This window comes from Schistocerca cancellata, chromosome 4, assembly GCF_023864275.1.
Source record: "Schistocerca cancellata isolate TAMUIC-IGC-003103 chromosome 4, iqSchCanc2.1, whole genome shotgun sequence".
Lineage (NCBI taxonomy): Eukaryota > Metazoa > Arthropoda > Insecta > Orthoptera > Acrididae > Schistocerca > Schistocerca cancellata.
This window is the reverse complement of record NC_064629.1, coordinates 361,264,217-361,287,338: the sequence shown is the minus strand read 5'-3', so window position 1 is coordinate 361,287,338 and position 23,122 is coordinate 361,264,217. Positions and strand designations below refer to the sequence as shown.

General features: G+C 38.0%; 1 protein-coding gene across 2 annotated transcripts in view; it reads left to right on the top strand.

The window, feature by feature from the left end:
• Positions 1 to 20,683, top strand: part of LOC126185182 (isocitrate dehydrogenase [NAD] subunit gamma, mitochondrial) — a 127,640-nt gene extending 106,957 nt beyond the window's left edge. The window contains exons 10-11 of one of the 2 annotated variants that reach the window (XM_049928040.1): positions 8,476 to 8,511; positions 18,023 to 20,683. In XM_049928040.1, coding sequence (XP_049783997.1) covers positions 8,476 to 8,509 — 34 coding nt within the window. In that variant the 3' untranslated portion in view covers positions 8,510 to 8,511; positions 18,023 to 20,683. Of the gene's footprint in view, positions 1 to 7,979; positions 8,360 to 8,475; positions 8,512 to 18,022 lie in introns of those variants that run through there. The other variant, XM_049928041.1, reaches the window with a different exon arrangement.
• The last annotated feature ends 2,439 nt before the right edge of the window (positions 20,684 to 23,122 follow it).

Sequence of the window (23,122 nt, the reverse complement as noted above, 5' to 3'; positions counted from 1 at the left end):
TACATCTTGCTCACCAGATGGTAGTTTTGTCAGGACTGGCTATCCCAAGGCTGTCAGTAGTTGTAATGGAATGTTGTCTACTCCCAGGGCCTTGTTTCGACTTAGGTCTTTCAGTGCTCTTCACGCAGTATCATATCTCCCATTTCATCTTCATCTACCTCCTCTTCCATTTCCATTATATTGTCCTCAAGAACATCTCCCCTATATAGACCCTCTATATACTCCTTCCAACTTTCTGCTTTCCCTTCTTTGCTTAGAACTGGGTTTCCATCTGAGCTCTTGATATTCATGCAAGTGGTTCTCTTTTCTCCAAATGTCTCTTTAATTTTCCTGTAAGCAGTATCTATCTTATCCCTCATGAGATAAGCCTCCACATCCTTACATTTGTCCTCTAGCCATCCCTGCTTAGCCATTTTGCACTTCCAGTCGATTTCATTTTTGAGACGTTTGTATTCCTTTTTGCCTGCTTCACTTGCTGCATTTTTGTATTTTCTCCTTTCATCAATTAAATTCAGTATCTCTTCTGTTCCCCAAGGATTTCGACTAGCCCTCGTCATTTTACTTACTTTATCCTCTGCTGCCTTCACTACTTCATCTCTCAAAGCTACCCATTCTTCTTCTACTGTATTTCTTTCCCCCATTCCTGTCAATTGTTCCCTTATGCTCTCCCTGAAACTCTGTACAACCTCTGGTTCTTTCAGTTTATCCAGGTCCCATCTCCTTAAATTCCCACCTTTTTGCAGTTTCCTCAGTTTTAATCTACAGTTCATAACCATTAGATTGTGGTCAGAGTCCACATCTGCCCCTGGGAATGTCTTACAATTTAAAATCTGGTTCCTAAATCTCTTTCTTTCCATTATATAATCTATTTGAAACCTTTTAGTATCTCCATGGTTTTCCATGTATACAACCTTCTTTCATGATTCTTGAACCAAATGTTAGCTATGATTAAGTTATGCTCTGTGCAAAATTCTACCAGGTGTCTTCCTCTTTCATTTCTTACCCCAATCCATATTCACGTACTACCTTTCCTTCTCTTCCTTTTCCTACTGTCAAATTCCAGTCACCCATGACTATTAAATTTTCATCTCCCTTCACTACCTGAATAATTTCTTTTATCTCATCATACATTTCATCAACTTCATCATCTGCAGAGCTAGTTGGCCTATAAACTTGTACTACTGTAGTAGGCGTGGGCTTCGTGTCTATCTTGGCCACAATAAGGCGTTCACTATGCTGTTTATAGTAGCTTACCCACACTCCTATTTTTTCTATTCATTATTAAACCTTCTCCTGCATTACCCCTATTTGATTTTGTATTTATAACCCTGTATTCACCTGACCAAAAATCTTGTTCCTCCTGCCACCGAACTTCACTAATTCCCACTATATCTAACTTTAACCTATCCATTTCCCTTTTTAAATTTTCTAACCTACCTGCCCGATTAAGGGCTCTGACATTCCACGCTCCGATCCGTAGAACGCCAGTTTTTTCTCCTGATAACGATGTCCTCTTGAGTAGTCCCCGCCCGGAGATCCGAATGGAGGACTATTTTACCTATGGAATATTTTACCCAGGAGGACGTAATCATCATTTAATCATACAATAAAGCTGCATGCCCTCGGGAAAAATGACGGCTGTAGTTTCCCCTTGCTTTCAGCCGTTCACAGTACCAGAACAGCAAGGCCTCTTTGGTTACTGTTAAGAGGCCAGATCAGTCAATCATCCAGACTGTTGCCCCTGCAACTACTGAAAAGGCTGCTGCCCCTCTTCAGGAACCACACATTTGTCTGGCCTCTCAACAGATACCCCTCAATTGTGGTTGCACCTACGGTACAGTCATCTGTATCATTGAGGCACACATGCCTCCCCACCAATGGCAAGGTCCATGGTTCATGGGGGGGATATTTATACTATGTACTATAATTTGTTTTATTTAAAAAAGGCATTTAACTTCATACAATAGGGCACCACCTAAACTGCTTGTGATGTAAAACTGATGCTGCATGTCATTAGTCATGTTCCTCTCCACAAGGCAAAAATCTGACATGCCAGATTCTTCATTTGCTGCTTCGCAGTGTAGTGTGTTTGTGGAATTCCACACTGGTGTCACCACCACCTCATCCATGTACATTTTCAGGTATTGTGACAGGCCCGCTGAAGACTGACTTTTGTTCGATTATATTGTTGGTGTTTAAATTCTCTTCTGTCTTAGTTCTAGGAAGGTTTGTGTTTTAGCCAGGTTGTTTTATATTGGAAAAATTACACTTTTTAGCATGTTTTTCTGTAGTGAGGGCAGATACATTAGTCCACAATCTTACTTCATTTCCCTATAAATGAAATAAATTTGGTATACAGTGTATGTATTAAACATGTTTGTAGATAATTGTAGGAATGGAGTCCTCTTTTCTTCCCCTGCAGAAACAAGATTTTCTGTAGGCTGCTTTACCCAGATATGTGCTATAACCTGTGGCTCTACAGTATTTATATTTCTTTCAATTGTATGGGTAACTGTAGGTTCCATATTTTGATGTCATCTAGATACATGGATGTGGCAGACTGGGTTTGGGGCACACCCAAAAACCACCAGCAACATGTCAGAATTTAAATGGTGGTTGATGGTTGTGTTACTTTAATATTGTTTCTTATTTTGTCCCCATTCAGCATCAATTTTCTTATGTTTTGTTTGGTATAATAACCCAAACAAAACACTATCAAAAAACATAACAACATGTAAATACCCTTTTGCCCCCACCCCAAAAAAACAAAAAGACAGCTGAACTATTTAGCAGTCACACTGTCGCGTCATGGGCCAACATGCCAGCAGCAAAATCTCTAAATTTGACAGCATGTCAGCAGCTTCTCGTGTGGCCTGATGTGACTGAATGGATTCAGTTTCAGGCCTTTCTGCCATAGAAAAATCTGAGATAGTCACTGGAAATTAATAGGCTACAGTTCTAACTCGATCAAATTGGTTGGATGTGTACCTTAATGATTAAAGTCAATTATGACAGTGATAGTGCAGCACAGAACCTGCAAGTTGGCCTCCACTTCAAGAAGAGCAGCCTAAAGCACTAAATGTACATGGGAGACTTACAGAATAGTCAGTAGGTTACAAGCCGGTGTAGTGCCAGTGAAGACCACCCCAGAAAGATGGGACCTTATCAACGAAGACATTATTTGTGAATACAATATCCTTGTTTATTAACAAATAAAATCATGTTCAAAACTTCAGGATGGGTGCAAATAATTCTGGTTGTAATTGATTATAGTTACTAAAGAATCATAGATTATTAGTAATACTATACATTCTAGATTTGTCAGGTTATATATCAGTCTTTACATATTGTTTGTTAATTTAAATAATTCAAGGTCTAATTGTAGCAAAAATTTCTATGGTTATCTCATTACAAGCAACCCTAAATAAGTGAGAGGGGGAAACTATCTAGGGGTAGGGAATGCTTGAGCCTAATGTGGGGTGGTGTGGCTTTGGATCTGTCAGTATGTGTGGCAGTGTAACAGTGTAACAAATTCACCCTTAAGCTATACTGAAAGAAAAGGGCAGCTAAAATTTGCAAGCTACAACCACAAAGAGAGCCCTATTTGATGAATAGAGTTAATTAAAATTGCAGAAAAAAACTGTTACAAAAATGAAAGGATTATTTTAAAAATCTTCATCACTTCCAATCTTCATCAAACAGTGGACAGATTTAAATAGAAAAATTGTCCAAAAACTGGTTGACGATTCAGATAAAAACATAATGCTGAACAAAAGAAGATAAACAAGACTGAGCATACCAGAATGGTCCTAGTACTAAGTGTCATTCATGTTGAGGAATGCCACCATTGCAGTACTGTGTGTTGCACAGTAAGTGAAATAAAAACTCTTTGAAGAAAGAAATCGCTATGCAGAGCAGTGGTCTGGTTAGTTGGGCTTCAGGTAAGGCTATTATAGAGCTATGAAGTGAACCAATGTGGTTCAGGCAGTGGTTTCATATTCATAAGTATGAGGACTAAGATAAATATTCAGCCTTCCAGGTAGAGTCCCTCCAGCTTGAGTAATGATCGATCTGTAATGAACTGGATTTTGATCAAAGACAAAGTCATAAGTACGTATCCTCAGAACAGGGAAGGAAGACAGTTTACATCCAGAAAGTGGAATTTGTAACAATCATTCATAATCATCAAAAGTGGAGATAAACAGTAAAACAAATTCCTTATGCAAAGTAAAGCATTGTAAAGCTCTAAGAGACCAACTTAAAATTTCTCACATTGATTTTAATGTTCATTTACCACCAAACAACATTGATAAATAGGTAGATATGTAGAGAGAATCATTAATGCTGGGATCTGAAGGGCCCATTAACAAAGGTGTTACAGTATATTGATAAACCAAATAAATTCCCAGGAGTTAATCTGAAAGCTTTAATAAGTAGGCTGTCCAGTTATCAAGATGCAATAACAATAATAAAACTTAATTATGAAAAGTAACTGCAAATTATATGTTTGTAATAAATATACATAAGAAATGTAAATGATTCTCATTCAAATGATCAGAAGAAATGGAAACATATTAGGTCATCCAATTTATTCTTCTTTTTTCTTTTCACTCAGAAAACAGCTACACTACATGTTTAAGAAAGGAAAGGGGGTCATCCTCCACTAGTTTCTATACTTTTGCAGCATTCCAGCATCATCTATAATTGACTGGGCCATTCAGTTCAAATGTGAGAGGAAGGCAAGGGCATACTACACCTAGCAGGAGAGTAGTAAAGCACTGTGGTGTTTAAACCAACCTTCAGTCATGTTCGTGACTATGAGCAGAACTCTCCAATTTGTGATGTCCACAGATTGAATGTGCAGATGAACCTTAAACCTCTCTCAAAAAGACATCAAGTAGTTTTAAATTCTGAAACTGTTTTAACAAGACTCCACTTGACAGTAAAATAATTGTGTACATTATTGTGGGTACACACACACACACACACACACACACACACACACACTCTCTCTCTCTCTCTCTCTCTCTCTCTCTCTCTCTCTCTCTCTCTCTCTCTCTCTCTCTCTCTTTGTCAAGCATAGAAAGTGGCATTTTCAATTTTTGCTTTATAATTTTATTAGGTCACAACTAAGTTTAGCTTTCTATACCATTCTCAAGTGATTTTGTGTACAAAATATATTCTATTACCTCAATGAATAGAAATGTAAACTTATTTAAAATCCATTTACCTGCAGTAGAAAATTATGCCTTACATATTGAAATGACAGTGTCTTTAAATTTGTCTTTTGTAGTCATGTTGGTTCACAAAAACTGTCTTCTTGGTTTGGCAGCTTGACATTTACAATGGTATTATGTTGATCAAAGAGTAAAGTTTAACATGGAATAAATGGAGTAATAATTTCATATACTATGACTATGTGTGTGTGTGTGTGTGTGTGTGTGTGTGTGTGTGTGTGTGTGTGTGTGTATTTGAGGAAGGTTAAAAATACTAAATGACAAGATAGTATGGGAAATAAAATAAAATGAAAATTAAAAGTAAATATTAAAATATATTCCAGTCGGCCATCTTGTCTTCTATTTCTTGCATTATATGCTCTCCAGTCTTCTTGACAATGGGTAATTTCGTTATGAATAAAATATTGTTCACAAGAGACCAATGTGTGTGTAATGTGCTGTAAGTGTGATGTAGTGCACCTGACTCTGTGAATTAATCCACATATCGACTGTCACAGTGCACTTCTTAGTAATTATTTCCATATTAAAACATGGCACTACACCATTTCATATTGTCAGCCTATTCACTGACATGGTTACTTGCAGTAGAGGCTTATTGCATTAAATTTGTAGTACTGATTTTTCCATAATGTGTAGTTACATCTGTTAATTGTTGGCCTACTCTTTGGAACTTTCACCCAAAACAGGATTAAAAGGTCCCATCTCTAGCACACCCTGAAACACACATTGCAGCAGTACTATTTTCATTACTACAGGTATCTCAGAAGGACCTGTCAGTGGGATCTTGTTAAACATTTTTTTTCTTAAATGGAATTGTTCACAACTGGAAACATAACACTGTTGAACAGTTTATGCATGATAAGTTAATAGTAGACTTGGTGTTTTCATCTACAGTCAGTGTAAATTTATTCCAGACATCACGTTTTAGACTCTACCATTTCATCAGTGTTTACACATTGCTGTCAGTCTTAACTTGTTCCTGCACCTGCTACCAAATACTGCAGGTCTCTCTCTCTCTCTCTCTCTCTCTCTCTCTCTCTCACACACACACACACACACACACACACACACACACACACACCACATATGAAACCTGACTGGCAGTTTCTCAGCCATGCTTTCTGCAATAATCCACTTATTTCAGGTGTTGATGTTTCTTATTGAAGTTTATGCAGATCTGCTTACTTTTTGTAAAATATACTAATTGCCTACTCTCGTGGTATTGCCATTTAGTGTAATGAAGCTTCACGGTACTTTGACGGAACTTAATTGTTTAAATATTTCTCCTGTGATACTGCTGATGCTCTTGATTTCACAATAGTGTAAGCACAGTGATCTATATTGACATTAGGCAATAACAATTACACAGTCCCAGGCAAAAAATGTCCTTTTTTAAGTTTGAAAATGTTCTTGTAAGGGAAATGCATGCCCTCAAATGCTCGAAATCACACAAAAATATGCTTAAAATATAAATGATTCATCCCAGAAACAGTAATATAAACTAGTATGCAAAACGGTGTGTTTTCCCATGAGACATATTAGAATGATCATCTGTTCAAGGTCTAAGAGAGGAGCTTTGGTAATGTGAAGAAACAGAAACCAATGTAATAGGAACAAAACCACACTGAATACAACAAACTATTGTCAGCCCATTGATGTCTATTTCCTTAGGCGATACAAGTTCTGCATGAGAAGGATTGTTGATATTGCAAAACCACAGTGAGAAAAACTGCAAGTTAAGTCACACAATCGTCATTTCATCATCAGTCTTCACTGTGTTCTCTAGAATCAACCTTCCACACCAAAGTAAAAGCCTATGTTATAGTATGCATGGCAAAAGGCAGGTCATAACATTGACATACCAATATCATAATATCTCAAACACAGTTTGATCGGCATTTGATATTGGACTGCATGAATGCAGAAATGATGTTGAAGTGAAAAAGCATCTTCAGTCAGATGTCCCTATTGTTCTGACTGAAATCCCACACCTGCACTTTGAAGACAGTATAACTGTGCAGCACTATTAAGTCAGTGGGAAAGTTCATTCTTCAAATAGCATAATTATATTAAGCAGAGGGAAATATAACAGTAAATCACAACATTAAAATATATGTATTTTTTGTCCTATTGTACTGATATTTTGTTTCTTCCTCTTACCAAAGTTCCTGCCTAAAGCCCTTGAATAGGTGATCCTTCAAAAGTATTTCATGATAAGACATGCAGTTTTTCATGCAAATGGCTTGTACTGCTGTTTTTGGGATGAGCAATTTATGTTCTAAACAAATTTTTGCATGGTTCTGAGTATTTGAGGTCACTCACTTCTGTTGTTAGAAAGATATCAAATTTTACCTTGTTTTGCATGAAAACAAGTGGTTACATTTTTTTCTTCTCTTTTGCCAGTAGATTGCTTGTTCGTTGCTCTAACAATTATGGCTTGCATAGGGTGCTGGAATAAACCTAAAGCCCTTAATTCTGTAACTCTTCTTAACTGCACTAACCTTAAATCAAAGGTAGATTGTGTGCCGAATTCAATAAGATTAAAATTGCATGCCATTAATGGAAAAGTACAAAGTTAGCTCATTTGTCACAGCAATGACCTAAGCTCAACATGGAGTTCAATCTTTGTGTGACATATTATTGTAGTTGATAAATTTATTTTAAAATTTACAGATAGCTTTATCAGGCACATCTATTTTTCTTGTATTTTGATGTTAAAGGAATTATTTTTCTTTTTTTCAGATTTCGTGACCTGCTTTCTTTTAAATCTGTCTATGTAGTGTATTGTTCACCTCATCCAGAATTCTTCTGTAGTGAGGAGTTCTTAGTAAGCTTAATCTTGCTCTTATACTTGCGTGCTTGCTTTGATATTATTTTGCTGGTAAAAATGTTTAAGTGCAGTATTTGACTTGTAGTCCTGTTGAAGGAACTTGTGGTATTATTCTAGTCATTATACTCAATATTTATTTCCAGATGTTATGTAATTATTTTTAAGAGTGGATGAAGTTTTCTCAAAGGACTGCTACATATTATTTGAGGAGTTCATGACTCCAAATTGTACAGAAATTTGTATTTGATGTACCACGTTCTTGTAGAAATTGAATAATAATGTATAATAAGTATTGTATTATTTTCACTTTGGTCCTTGTCCTCCAAATTACATGTATTTTGTGTACCATGTTCAGAAGTCATTTAGCACTTGTTCATTATATTTTGTCTTCCGTGTGTTTCTCTGCAGGATAAAACCAGGATCAATGAGGGTTTCTGCTTAGAGGTAAGCAAATGTTATATGTATTTATATATGTGTGTGTTGGGGAAAATTTGTCTATCTGAATGTTTTTTTTGTAATTATCAGTAGGAACTATTTCAATTTCATTAGTCACAAAAAATTGTGAAATATCAGTATCTAAACTAGTACAAGATTAAACACATTTAGATGAGGGAGACAAAGGGAAAGTCATTTAAAAGTGTGATATTGTTACCATCTTAGGTGTCTTGAATAGCAATGCTTTAATACCCCTGTGGAGCCGGCTGGTGTGGCCGAGCGGTTCTAGGCGCTTCAGTCTGGAACCGCGTGACTGCTACGGTCGTAGGTTTGAATCCTGCCTTGGGCATGGATTTGTGTGATGTCCCTAGGTTAGTTAGGTTTAAGTAGTTATAAGTTCTAGGGGACTGATGACCTCAGATGTTAAGTCATATAGTGCTCGGAGCCATTTGAACCATTAATACCCCTGTCATCCTTTTGAGTCACTCTTCAGTTTCAACAGATGTTTTGCTTCATTTCTACTATTGAATAATGGTATGTGAATACAACTGTATAGTTGAAGTATATTTAAATAGTGTAAGAAGTGGAATGAAATTGAATATCAACTGAAGAACATATATTTTGTTTGCTACAAATACTTGAAAAACATTTGGAATCAGCCCCTTCACTTTTTGCAGACAGAGAAAAAGCCTATGATTATATCCATCATGCAGTTTGTGGAAGGCTTAAAATCAATTCCATACCATAATTAAAGCAATCCAGAACCTATATGAAAACTACAGCAAGAATAAAAATACAAAGAGTTACTCCCCCTCCTCCTCCTTCCATAAGAGGACACCAGTCTCTTACTAGGGTAGTCAGGTGGTGGGTCTGCCACTTTGTTTCCTGACCTATTTGATCTTTCTGTTGGGGTTTCTCCCTTAGCCAAAAAGTCCAGTTGAGATGTAAGCCAACAACTGGATGCCAAGAACTCAACCTTCACTCTCTCCCATCTGCTACACTCCTAATGAGAGAGTGCTTTACCCAGGGGCTATATGGTTTTCACCTTCATGGATATGGGAATAGGATTTGCTAGCAGAGCTACAAAGCAATCACACAACCATTGCCCAAAGTTTCAGTGTCATAGGAATGGAAAGTAGCAAGAATTATAACTGCATACAAGGAAGGAGATAAAAAAGAATGCTGAAATTACAGGGCTCTATCCATTTTAAGTGCTACTTGTAAAGCTTATTCCTCTATCATTAAAAGGAAACTCTAGCCAATAGCAGAAACATATTTACGAGAGGGCAATGTGTCTTTTGTAAAGGCAGGTCCTGTGTAGATGCAACATTTGTTTCAAATCAGTTGTTAGAAAAGAGGAGAATTCAACAAACCACTATTTATGCTCTTCCTAGACTGATAAGACCTTTCATATGGTAGGTAGGATGACATGGAAAAATTCGCTGACAACAAGGTACCGCCAAACTTGTTGAATTCCATTAAATCATTATAACACCAAAATTAGTATAAATGAAGAGTTATTGACTGTAAACCAGGAACTAAAACAAGGGTGTCATCTCTCACAATCCTTTTCTATGTATACAGAGTGATTAACAGGTATCTGCGTACTCATTATGTGTGTAATGTATGCATCAAAATTAGAGTAAAATCTTAAATAAAGATTTGTCTGAAATTGCTTTATTACTGAGATATGCAGTAGAGTAGGGATCACAAGTGCAACACAAATGACACAAAGTTAATTCTTCTCTGAAAGCAATGACATGAAGGGACCAAAATGATTTCTGTGTAGATGAAGACAGTGACGTGCTTGACATCTTGCTATTCTCAGAATCTTGCAGACGCCATTCATCTCGTTCTGCACTGTTGCCAGCCATTTTCAATTCACTGCTGTAGTTGTGTTACATTCTTGACTACAACACCATAAAAATGTTCCCTGAGATGGACACAAAGGTACAAGTCCAGGGGGGCTAAGATCTGGATATCTGGCAGGCCAGACAGCTGGTCCTACACGACATATCCACTTATTGGATAAGAAACCTGATGTGCTCTCTTGGCTCCCAACTGAAATCTCCAGGGACACCATCGTGCATACACCATGATGTTGGTTTGTGTAGTAAATGGGACATCATGAAGCAAGCCACCTAATTCATTTTCCAAAAACTGTCAATACACTCTGCCAGTCGGTCACTGTAAAATAACATGTGGTCCGCGTAACTGGTTGTTTACTGTGCCAAACCAAAGGTTCACTGCAAAATGCTGTCTTGCATAAAGATTCTCATCCACCCACATGTGCATGTTCACAGTACCCACATGGATAAAGAGACTGTCATCTATAAACAGTACCCAATGACTGAACAGTGGATCAGCAGCATTGCGCTCATGTAACCACTGATCGAAATTCTGACATTTGGGTAGTCTGCAGGTGTTAGTTCCTATACCTTCCACAGGTGAGATGGATGAAATTGCTGTCTGCGAAGCAAATGCCATACAGTTGATTGAGGAACCCCTACAGTGCCACCTTTACAGCAGGTACTTATGACCAGATCTTCCTCTACCATTTCCAGGCTGTTCTCAACACCCACTCCATCCAGTTGAGACCAACTTAACTGTGGCACACCACACGTGCCATATTCCCATAAATGCCTGTCCACAGCTGTGAAAGTCCTATGGTTTGGTACTCTTCTGTTTGGAAACATTTACATATGCCATCATCTTGTTGCTTGTGCATTGCCTTGTGCTGCACTATTATGGAGGTGCATATCTGCATATCACCTTTTAAGTATGCCATCATACTGTACACAATGTCCGCCCCCTGTAGCTGAGTGGTCAGTGTGACAGACTGTCAATCCTAAGGGCGCAGGTTTGATTCCCAGCTGGGTCGGGGATTTTCTCCACTCAGGGACTGGGTGTTGTGTCATTATTTCATCCCCGTCGATGCGCAAGTCGCCGCAGCGGCGTCAAACCGAAAGACTTGCACCCAGCGAACGGTCTACCTGACAGGAGGCCCTAGTCACACGACATTTACTGTACACAATGATGATTAGTCAGTGATCTAGTGACATAGTGACAGAATGAATTTACGTAGTACACTGGGTGCCACTACACCGAAGTGAAGTAAACAAAGGCATTTGTGTCAGAATCAACTGAGCAGTGTAGAGGGGTGTACAAAGCAACATCTGTCGATACGCAGGTGAATATGACATGCCAAAAGCCTTTACTGGCCCATCGTGTAATGCCTACCTCAAATGATGTTATGCATAACAACTCAGAAATAAAGCCATTTCAGATGAACTTTATTTGACATTTTACTTTTGCTTTGATGCATACATTACACCCATGAAGTGTGTACAGCTACTTTTGAATTTCCCTGTATATATCAACAAGTTTCTAGAAGAATGGTATTCTGCATACCCCAAGGAGATGGACCTGGGAAGGAAGAAATTTACTGGCACTATTTTGTTTTTTTAGATGACCAACTTCTCCTAGCACAGTGAAAGATCTTTACAAGAAAATGTATTTAAATTGAATAACATTTTACAAAATTATCAAACAGTTATATCTGTAAATGAAACTAAAGTAATGGCAATCAAAGGGAAACACGCAAGAAGAGCAAAAATAGTGATAAACAACAAAATAATAGCACAGGTAAATTCACTTACATATCTAAGTACGGGGATGTCATTGTACAAAACTAATTCAGATGTGTTTCAGAATATACAGAAATAAATATAAAAAATAAAATATAAATAAATAAATATAAATGGTTTTATTTATAAGACGGTACTTTGTTAGGAAAATGGGGTATGGGACAGCCAATGAAGAGATTGAGACAAGAGTTTTGTTCAGTTCTGTTACTTTCAGAATGGGCCAGCTGTCACTCCATGAAAACAGGGAGAGGAACGAAAAAAACTTTACAGCTTCTAAGATGTTACAGTATGAATGCAGCCAAATACCAATGTTTTATAAAATATATGCTGAGAGAGAATTGGAAAAATGGAAGAATGTGGAAATCCCAATAAATGATAGTGCTATATATTCACTACAGTTCGCAGATGACCAGCTAATTTTGGCACAAGTTGGAGAAGGAATTGAATATATAACTACGAAATTAATAGAAGAGTGTAAAACATTGGCCTTTAGGTCAACATGAATAAGACAAAATATCTGGGAACAGGACAAACAAAGAGAGATTTGACCCTGGAAGAAGGAATGGGGATGATTACACGTACTGAAGAGTACAAATATCTAGGAATAAAAATCACACAAGATGGTAAACAAGATAGAAATTAATTCCCTGTTGGAACGTCAAATGGTAGGTGATTTGGTCCTCAGATCTAAAAGGAGACAAAAGAAACAATCATCAAAACAGGTATTAGAATCATAGTGAGATACGGATTGGAAGTGTGGACTGTTTAATCCCAAGTAATGAAAAGATTGACAGCAACTGAGATTGACTTTTCAAGAATGACTGCAGAATATTCAGGTGGGAAAGAGTCATAAATGAAGTTATCAGAAGGCAAATTTATGTCAGAAGTGCAGCTCTCGTATGGTATAGACATACAACAAGGATGTCAGAGAAAGATTGACTTGAGGGTTCACGGAATGGGAACCACCAGGAAAGAAGAAAAGAGAGACAACTGACTACATTGATACAAGGAATTCAGGCATTAATTAGAAGAAGAGATATTGAAGGAAATTTATGGACAAATAGGCACAAATGAAGAACAAATATTCAGTTAGGTGTACAGTCTCCTCCTCCTGACAAAGTCATTCTGTGCTGTGCATTTCTCACAGTGTCCCGTTAAATTAACTGTACTGAGAAAGATGTGTCCTCTGTACTTTTGCTAATGTGACCAAGAGAATAGTGCCCTGTGTAATTTCTCAGTGTTCTGTTACTTAGTTACATCTGACACATAAACGATACAAAGCAATACAGAAATGTGAAGGATTCAATTTTTTAAAATATTTGTTGACATATTCACATCTTTACTACCTTATCATGCCTATCAATATGTGGATTGCATCTTCCACTATTGTTATCAAGGCAAAAACTGGGAAATGATTGGAATAATGTGGGAAAAGTTTGCTTGTTGGGAATTCAGTAGTCAAATGTGGCAAGGTAAATGACTCAATGCTGATTAAACCTCTTTCTTTTGTAAGTTGCTGTTGTTAAGTCACCTTTTTTCAGTTATCTTTGTACCCACAATTATTGTCCATGCATGCAAAAGATGTGTAAGTATGTTTACATACTCCTCTCTCTCTCTCTCTCTCTCTCTCTCTCTCTCTCTCACACACACACACACACACACACACACACACACACACAAATGAGAAAGATTCTTATATATTTATAAATATTTCATAGAAATTGGGTGAGCTATGATGACCCACAATCCATCACCACAGTGACGACAAAGGCATTGCAATCTCACAATAAAGTTGCCACAACTCCAGAGAGCTGGAGCAGAAGCGTAATTGAGCCTGGTGGTCTAGCAGTAAAGCAAGTGCCTGAAAACCAAAAAGTTCACAGGTTTGAATTCAGGTTGGACCACAGAATTTTATTTTCATTTTTCACCCTAGCAATCACTTCTCAGTGATGTGGAGATTTGCCAGAAATGAAACTTGTTTTGGATTCCACTTTAAATTGTAGCTAGCCTTTTCCCGGTTGGATAACTGGCAAGGGAGATGCAAGTCGCTGAAGTGACGTCTGCATGAAAGACTTGTATTTGGACATTAAGCCACGTGGAATTATTATTATTACCAAAATCTGTATGTACATTCATTCATTCATTCTCCTTCTATACATGTTGTAATTTAAACTCTCCACTGCCTTTTTCTGCCTATACATACATGAAGGCTAATCTCAGGATTAACTGTAAGGATTTTGATGCAATTTTTCACTAATAGATACATTAAGTCATGAGAAAGGTTCATGTATATAATTTCTAAATATTTCTTTCCAATTGGTTGAACTACAATGAATTCCAGTCCCCCTGCCACATTTTTCTGTCTTTATGTAAAGGCTAATGTCAGTAATGACTGTAGGGATTTTGATATTTGCAGTGGACTGGCTCTGCAGTCTGCAAGCTCTCAGGAGGCACAAATGTTATATGTACTATATGTAATTGGCGTTTGGAGTGACATCATGTAGCAATATTGGGGGCTGCAAGTTACCGCACTACCTACAGTGGCAGGAGCAGTATCCAGTGATGATTTCCAGCAAACGGCTGGCTCTTACTGCCAGCAAACAGTGTATCCACAAAGGTGCAGTGCCTTTGATGAACAGTTTGCGTTGTTAGCGGGATGCGATTGGGCAGTCTGATGACACCTTTAGATGTTGCAGTACACCGTCAAGTGGCTTGTGCTGCTTAAATCATTTAATTTTTTGAAAGTGATGATATTGTCACCCGATGTTGTACTCTGACCTTTTTATCATAACCATGCAGTGCTCAGCTGTAGATATTTAATGCTACCTGTGCAAAACTGGGTTGGGTCACGAGGCTTCTTATCATTATACATTTTCAACACTTTATCCTTGACACATACGCACTACTTCGGAGATTTCTTTCATCTTAAGGGTCAGTTAATAATGATTTCATGTGAAAGAATTATCATCAAAAAAGATTGCTTACCAGATAAGCAACCGTTTTAATGTATAGAAACTGCATAAATTTATAAATATAATTACATGGAATACTTAGAACTTTGTTATTCAGTAATCCTTTGTGTAAGAGTGGGCATTTCAAATGTGTTCAGTTACAGTTGTGTTGTTGAAATGAAAAAGCATGTGAAGCCTATGGCTTTTGGGTTATTATTGAGTAAATCTATTGTTGCAGTTAGATGTTAAGAAACAAGGTTTGGTGTTATGAAAAAGATGAAAGTTAGGGTGGTTTAAATTTATAAAATATTTAAGTTATAGCAATTAATCCTTACAAAATAACTTACAATTATGGCATAAAGTGATAGTAAAGAAATTAGATTATTTGCATTATCATTATAGACAATACTGTGCATACATTAGTGTTTTTGTTTATGTACTTCAAGTGAAAAAGTATAGCACTCACAAATCTTAGGATTTTGAATATCTCTTACAGTGTAACCCATTTTTTCTATTTTTGGAAAGACAGCAAATAAGTAGAAGCAGATTGCTTCGCAGCATAAGCACAATCTTCTACAGTTCAACACACAGGAGGAAAGAGGTCTGATGAATACAGGCAAGAATTATGTACCTCATGAGCCATAGCTATCCCTTCCAGGGAAGCACCTACCATTTTGCGAGTCTTGGGCTGTAGCAGCTGTGTCAGTTACAAACAAGTGTGGAGTGTGTTTTCAAGTTTTTGGATAAGTGTAAATGTCTTTGAACTGATGATTGAATAGCTTTCATTCTTTCGGTTTAGTCAGCCAGTCAGAATGTATTCTATTATTTTATGCTTCTGTAAAATTAACTACACACGTAAAAAAAAGTTTTGCATCACATTGGTTATGAGAGTTCTGGAACCTGTACAGATAATTGGAATAGAGGTCAACATAATCATCATTTCCACCCTTTCTATTGCACATGAAAACCCCACATTGCATGTTGTACCACCATACAGTGAGACCTCCAGAGGTGGTGGTCCAGATTTCTGTACACACTGGTACCTTTAATACCCAGTAGCACGACCTCTTGCATTGATGCACGCCTGTATTTGTCGTGGCATACTATCCACAAGTTCATCAAGGCACTGTTGGTCCAGATTGTCTCACTCCTCAACAGCGATTAGGTGTAGATCCCTCATAGTGGTTGGTGGGTCACATTGTCCATAAACAGCCCTTTCCAATCTATCCCAGGCATGTTCGATAGGGTTCATGTCTGCAGTACATGCTGGCCACTCTAATCGAGCGATGTCGTTATCCGGAAGGAAGTCATTCACAAGATTTGCACGATGTGCGAATTGTCATCCATGAAGACGAATGCCTCACCAATATGCTGCCAATATGGTTGTACTATCGGTCGGAGGATGGAATTCACATATCATAGAGCCGTTACGGCGCCTTCCATGACCACCAGTGGGATATGTCAGCCCCACATAATGCCACCACAAAACAGCAGGGAACCTCCACCTTGCTGCACTCACTGGACAGTGTGTCTAAGGTGTTCAGCCTGACTGGGTTGCTTCCAAACACTTCTCCGATGCCAATCCTGAGCAGTCCATTCGGCATGTTGTTGGGCCCATCTGTACCATGCTGCATGGTGTCGTGATTGCAAAGATGTACATCACCATGGACGTCAGGAGTCAAGTTGTGCATCATGCAGCCTATTGCGCACAGTTCGAGTCATAACATGACGTCCTGTGGCTGCACAAAAAGCATTATTCAACATGGTGGCATTGTTTTCAGGGTTCCTCCGAGCCATAATCCGTAGATAGTGGTCATCCGCTGCTGTAGTAGCCCTTCGGCGGACAGAGTGGGGCATGTCATCGACAGTTCCTGTCTCTCTGTATCTCCTCCATGTCCGAACAACATAGCTTTGGTTCACTCCAAGAGGCCTGAACACTTTCCTGGTTGAGAGCCCTTCCTGGCACAAAGTAACAATGTGGATGCGATTGAACTGTGGTATTGACTGTCTAGACATGGTTGAACTACAGACAACATGACACATGTACCTCCTTCCTGGTGGAATGACTGGAACTGATCGGCTGTTGGACCCCCTCCGTGTAATATGCGCTGCTCATGCATGGTTGTTTACATCTTTGGGTGGGTTTAGTGGCATCTCTGAACAGTCAAAGGGACTGTGTCTGTGATACAATATCCACAGTCAATGTCTGTCTTCAGGAGTTCTTGGAACTGTAGAGGTGCAAAACTTTTTTTGATGTGTGTGTATTTCCTTATTTACACTATATTTTATCAGAAGATTCAGTTTTACTTTCAGCTGTGCAGATTATTATTTGGTACTGCAAGGAAAAGACTAACATTTACCTCATAAAAACATAATGTACTTCACAAAGGTAGGGCACTGAACATGCTAAGACATTAAAGAGGAGATGATGATGATGATGATGATGATGATGATGATGATGATGATGATGATGATGATGATGATCATCATCATCATCATCTGACCTTCATTTGTTAGGAATTGGCCTGATTATAGTGCTATTTTTCTTTACATTTATTCAGGTGCCAGTACTTTATTCTGTATGCATCTTCTGTGGGATCTGCTGTCTTTATTATCTCAGTGGACTTAATCATGTGCAATTACTATTAAATAATTTAAGGAGCTAAAATAATATGGTTACCTGACATTGTCATAACAACTCAGTGCTTCAATTATTCATTACCATTTTTATACTCAGTGTAATAATTTATAATGTAGTAGAATTAGGTGGTAGTTAATGAAAGTAGTAAACTGGAAAAGGCTTATGTAACAATCCAATTTCATCAATCAAGGGTCTCCTTCCCTCATACCCCATACGAAATCATATTTATTCTTCTGTGAGTGCTTTTGTTTATTTCTAGAATTTATACATATTTATTTCAGGTTCCTCAATACGCAACCAAGATGATAACCTGGATGTTGACTTTGCAGTATTATTATTCTTTATGTCCTATTAACAGGTATAAATCTGTGATGAAATTGTTTTTAAAAATTTGCAATTAATATTATGTTTGGATTCATTTAAATTGTTGAATGCAGATACACAATATAAACCGTGGGTGGCTAAGAGCACCCAGTTTTTGAAATGGGAACAAGATTAGCGCAGTCTGAAAACTGACATTTCATTTCCTGTATCACATCAGCTAATTTTCTGTCAAAATGAATATTTCTCCTAGTGGAGGGAACCTCAGCAGTAAAAGAATTAAGCAGACTGAAAATGTAACTAAGTCAAATGTCTTGTTCTTATTTCAATGACAGGTACTCATTTTTTAATCATAAAGTAACATTTAATTTACTGTGGTGTTCTCTTTGTGATACACTTGCACAGGTTATAATTAGTAATATATGAGTTTCTGAGGGCATGACATCTTGTCCCCAACTGGTGTAACATTGACATGCTGATGGTGGTTCTGTTCTTACCAAAAAGGTATTTTAATTTCCTTCATACACCATTGGAGCACTTGCATACAGGCCACTGAGTTGTCATTTTGCACAGTTAAAGAGTCTTCTATTTGAAAAATAATTGCACAGAAGTTAATTTAGTTCTTCAGAGGAACAACAGAAATTGCCTCTAATGCTGGAATTCTAATTGTTATACCATATATACCAGGCAGGTATACATAGAAGTTAATGGTAGTTTTGAAACATAGATAACATTACAAAATAATTAGTCTTAAATTTTATTCAGATCGTTTACTTCATAATTAAAATTGGTTATCATTTTGGAAAATGTGTAATGTTGAACACAGCAGATGGTCAGATTGTGGACTCTCTTACAAAATGAATAAAATATATTCCATGCACAGCAAATGATGACATGAATAAATAATGTTAACTTAATTAGTACATTCAAATTAATGGGAAAAGGAGTATTTTTAGAAACTACCATGAGTAGAGTAATAACTTTTGTATTTCGTCACTAAATCAGAAGAACTGCTTATCAACATAGTATTCCAGCTGTGTTACTTAGATTTGTACTCACAGTTCACTGGTATTCATTTTTAAGGACATTATTGGACCATTTATTCAGTGATCATATGCCATACATTATTCATTGTTGTGATGTGAAGGTTTGTCATACTAAGAAGTGGACTTGAACTTTGGTAAACTGCAGTTAACTGTTACTCAATTTGAGTAAGATGCCGAGAACGGGCTGCAGACATGGTATTATTTCAATTTGTACAACTCTACTGAGGTAGCACTTGAATTTTAGGGTACCTGAGTTTTAGGAGCTGGAATTTTTGATAACATTCTACTACAGTCCTCATTATCCAGCCTTCTGTTTATTGGATATGGTGCATTGAAATACATTATTAGTATCTATTGAATGTGGAGCCATCATTGTGTTCAAAGCTGTAATTCACAAAGACAGTGTCCCTTCTCAGCATGTTTGTCATGATCTTTGACAAACTGGCTTTGTGTGTCAAATTGTGAACAAATATACAAAATATATATTATTTATTCCATTTACTACCAGTAGTAAAACAAATAAATAAGAAAACTTCATCAGTACAGCCAGTACTTAAAATAACAACCACACCTCAGGAAAGATGTAGAGGTGCTGGGAATGCCGTCCTTTCGACTCATTATATCAAAACTAAATTGCTGTGTACTGTTTTATTGAATATCAAAGTTAGTTTCTCCACACTATAAAGGTACCTTTCTTTGTATGGTGTCATTTAAACCATGTGGAATATGATCACTTAGCAAGTGGCCTACACATTTATCCCATTCGTAAGTACTGATGTCCTGGATCAGTCAAATGAAGTCCTCCATCAACAAAATATGCCCCCTCTTTGTCATTTTACACTTTTTTCTTATATATAATTTTCTTCTGCCTGCCTTCCAGAATACTCACCTGTTTCTTGATACATTTATTTGTGTAACACAATGGATGTTGGCACTGAAGTCCTGCTGAATCTCAAGTCCTGTGTGTCACTTATTACTTATAGTGTCAATGCTAATGACTTTCCTCTTCTATGTGGGAAGTGGAAGTTCAGAGTACATTCATTGTAATATATTGTCACAGAGGGGCTAAAAACGTAAGATAGTTGGCAGCTACCTCTGCATTTACATGTATTCATGTGTAATTGTCTCCTAATGGTTGTCACAGTGGAGGGTAAATGAGGCCGTATATCTTCAAAAACAGTTTGTGTGTTCCATTGCTGAAGTAAGACTGCAAGAGTAAACAGAAAATATGTCTCTCTTGGTAACTGAATTATGCACATTTACCCAAACTTGCCACTATCTAGAAATAAAATTGGTCAAATAATAAAGAAATAAAGTTATTGATGCAAAATACCTAAATATTACCACATTTTTATTAAAAGAGTCTATGCAGTGCATTTGTTGGTAAAATGTTGATTGTAGAATATGAGAATTGTAGCAACTGGAATAGGAAGGAATATAGTACGTTACTGTGTTAAAATATGTATGTTCTCTTATTTGTATTCTCCATAGTACTGAATCAATTAAGTATTTATATAAAAATGTGAGATGTATTGTATAGAGTTTCCAATTGCCAAATAAATTTTTTAAGAAAGACTTTTGTAGTTTTTTGCCTGTCTTTTACCATGAAGCTGAATTTACAATAAGTTGACATAAAGTTACAGTATAAAGTTATACAAGATTGTTTTGAATGATTCATTTCAGTATTATAGAACTCCAAAGCCATCGACTGAATTTGCTCATTCAGATTTTAAGAAAAAAGAAAGAGAGACCCTCAGTACCTTCATTACCATGTTTGCCTTCATTGTCTGCAAGAAAGCAACAATAGCTCTATTTCAAGGGCTGTGGTCGAGAAAGGATAATCTAAGGCTGCTTAGGTGGAACCCAAAGTAATAAATCATTGCAATTTTGCAGGTTTCCCTTTTGAGCTTATTAAAGAAAATGTATTATTTCTGTTAGCAACACTGGATGTCTCCAGGGATGCGCTGATAGAGATTTTGATGTTGCGAAGGTACCAGGCTGTCTGTGAAGAGAAACAGAGTTCAGCTCCACATCTGTTCAACCAGATTTATGTTTTAAACACACACACACACACACACACACACACACACACACACACACACACACACACCTGTGCAGCATCATTGTGGCAGCTCAACAAACAAGACCAGGATTGCTGTTCAGCAATAGAGTGGATTGGAGTGAGGGGCTGTATGGGGCAAGGTAAGGAGAGGGAGAAATAGGCAGGAAAGGAGGAAGGGGATAGGACGAGTTAACTTTCAGCTCTGAGGTAGGCAGCTTGTGTGAGAGATAGGAATGCAGGCGGAGAAACAGCGGGTGCATGGTGTAAGGGTGCAGCACAGGCATCAGAGCCAGTGAATTCCTGTGGTGCACAATGAAGGTGACTGACATAGAGCTGTGAATTGGGAGAGGAGACTGTTGGGTAGAGAGTGTGCGTCTAGTGGGTTAGTGAAGATTGAGACCAGGTGGTTTATGGGAGTGAACCATGTGTTTCAAGGATAACTCTCATCTGTGTAGTGCTGAAAAGGAGGTAAGGATCCAAATGGCACAGATAGTGAAACAGCCATTAAACTCCGTATGTTGTGCTCTACTGTGTGATCCACCACTTGGTGGTCAACTTGTTCTAGGCTACAGTGGCCATTCGGTCTGGTGGAAACTAGATGATGGTCATGCCCACATAGAATGCTGTGCAGCACTGGCATATGACATGGCTGCCTCTGATGGGATTGAATAAGTTTATGACAGAACTAGAGTAAGACACGTTGGGTGGGTGAATTGGGCAGGTCTTGCACCTGTGTCTTCCATTGGAATATGACTCCTGTGGCAAAGGGTTGGGAGTGGGAGTACAACAGAGATAGAACAGGATGTTGTGTAGGTTGGTTCTTTGGTGGAATACCACTTCAGGGGGGAGGGGAAGGGTCATGGGTAGTGTGTCCCTCATTTCTGGGTGTGATATAGTTGCAGCATGGGTGACCAGGCTAAAGAAGAGTGATTTTTGGTGTGGGAGGGATGACAGCTGTCAAAATGCAGTGGGTTTGGTATGAACAAAGGTATGGAAGGAGCCATCAGAGAGGTGGAGGTCAACATCCAGGAAGGTGGTAGATAAGGCTGAGGAGAACCAGGTTAAGAGGTGGAGAGATGTTGAGGTAGTGGAATCAGGAGGATAGGTGTCTTTGTCATGGATTCAGATCATGAAGATATCATCAGTGAACCTGAACCAGACTAGGGATTGAGGTTTTGTGAGACTGGGAAGATTTCCTCTAAATGGCCTATAAACAGGTTGGCATAAGTGGGTTTCATGAAGGTGCTGATGGCTGTGCCATGGATTTGTTTATATAACTTACCCCAAATGAGAAGTAATTGTGTGTGAGGATGTAAGTGGTAATGGTTTTGGAGTCTGAAGGACATTGAGAGAGCTAGTGTACAACAGCATCAAAAACACTGGCTTGAGGAATGTTGGTGTATAGAGAGGTGGCATCAACAGTGACATGTAGGGATCTAGGTGGTAATGGGATGGGGATAGTAGAATGCAATTGAAGGAAGTGGCTTGTAGTTTTGGTGAAAGAGGGTAGGCTACATGCAGTTGGTTGGAAGTGTTGATTGAAAAGAGCAGTTTTTTTCTTTTTTATTTTTTTTCCTTCTCCTTCTTCTTCTTCTTCTTCTTCTTCTTCTTCTTCTTCTTCAGTGGGGACACAGTAACCAGCTACAATGGGGCATCCAGCATTGTTGGGTTTATGGATTTTTGGAAGCCTGTAAAATGTGGTTGTGTAGGGGGTCATTGGGGTAAGTAGGGAGATGGATTCAGGGCAGTGATTCCGGACTGGGCCTACGGATCTGAGTGTGAATTTGGTGCTTATGTTAGACTCTTGGGATGGGATCACTATGGCAGAGCTTGTAGTCGAGAGTCATCACAGTGGTGGTGTCTTTGTCTCCAGGAATGATGACTAAATCAGGTTGTAGCAAATGGCTGTTCTGTTAAGAGGTTTGTGTTGGGAGGATCCTGAAGAACAATGG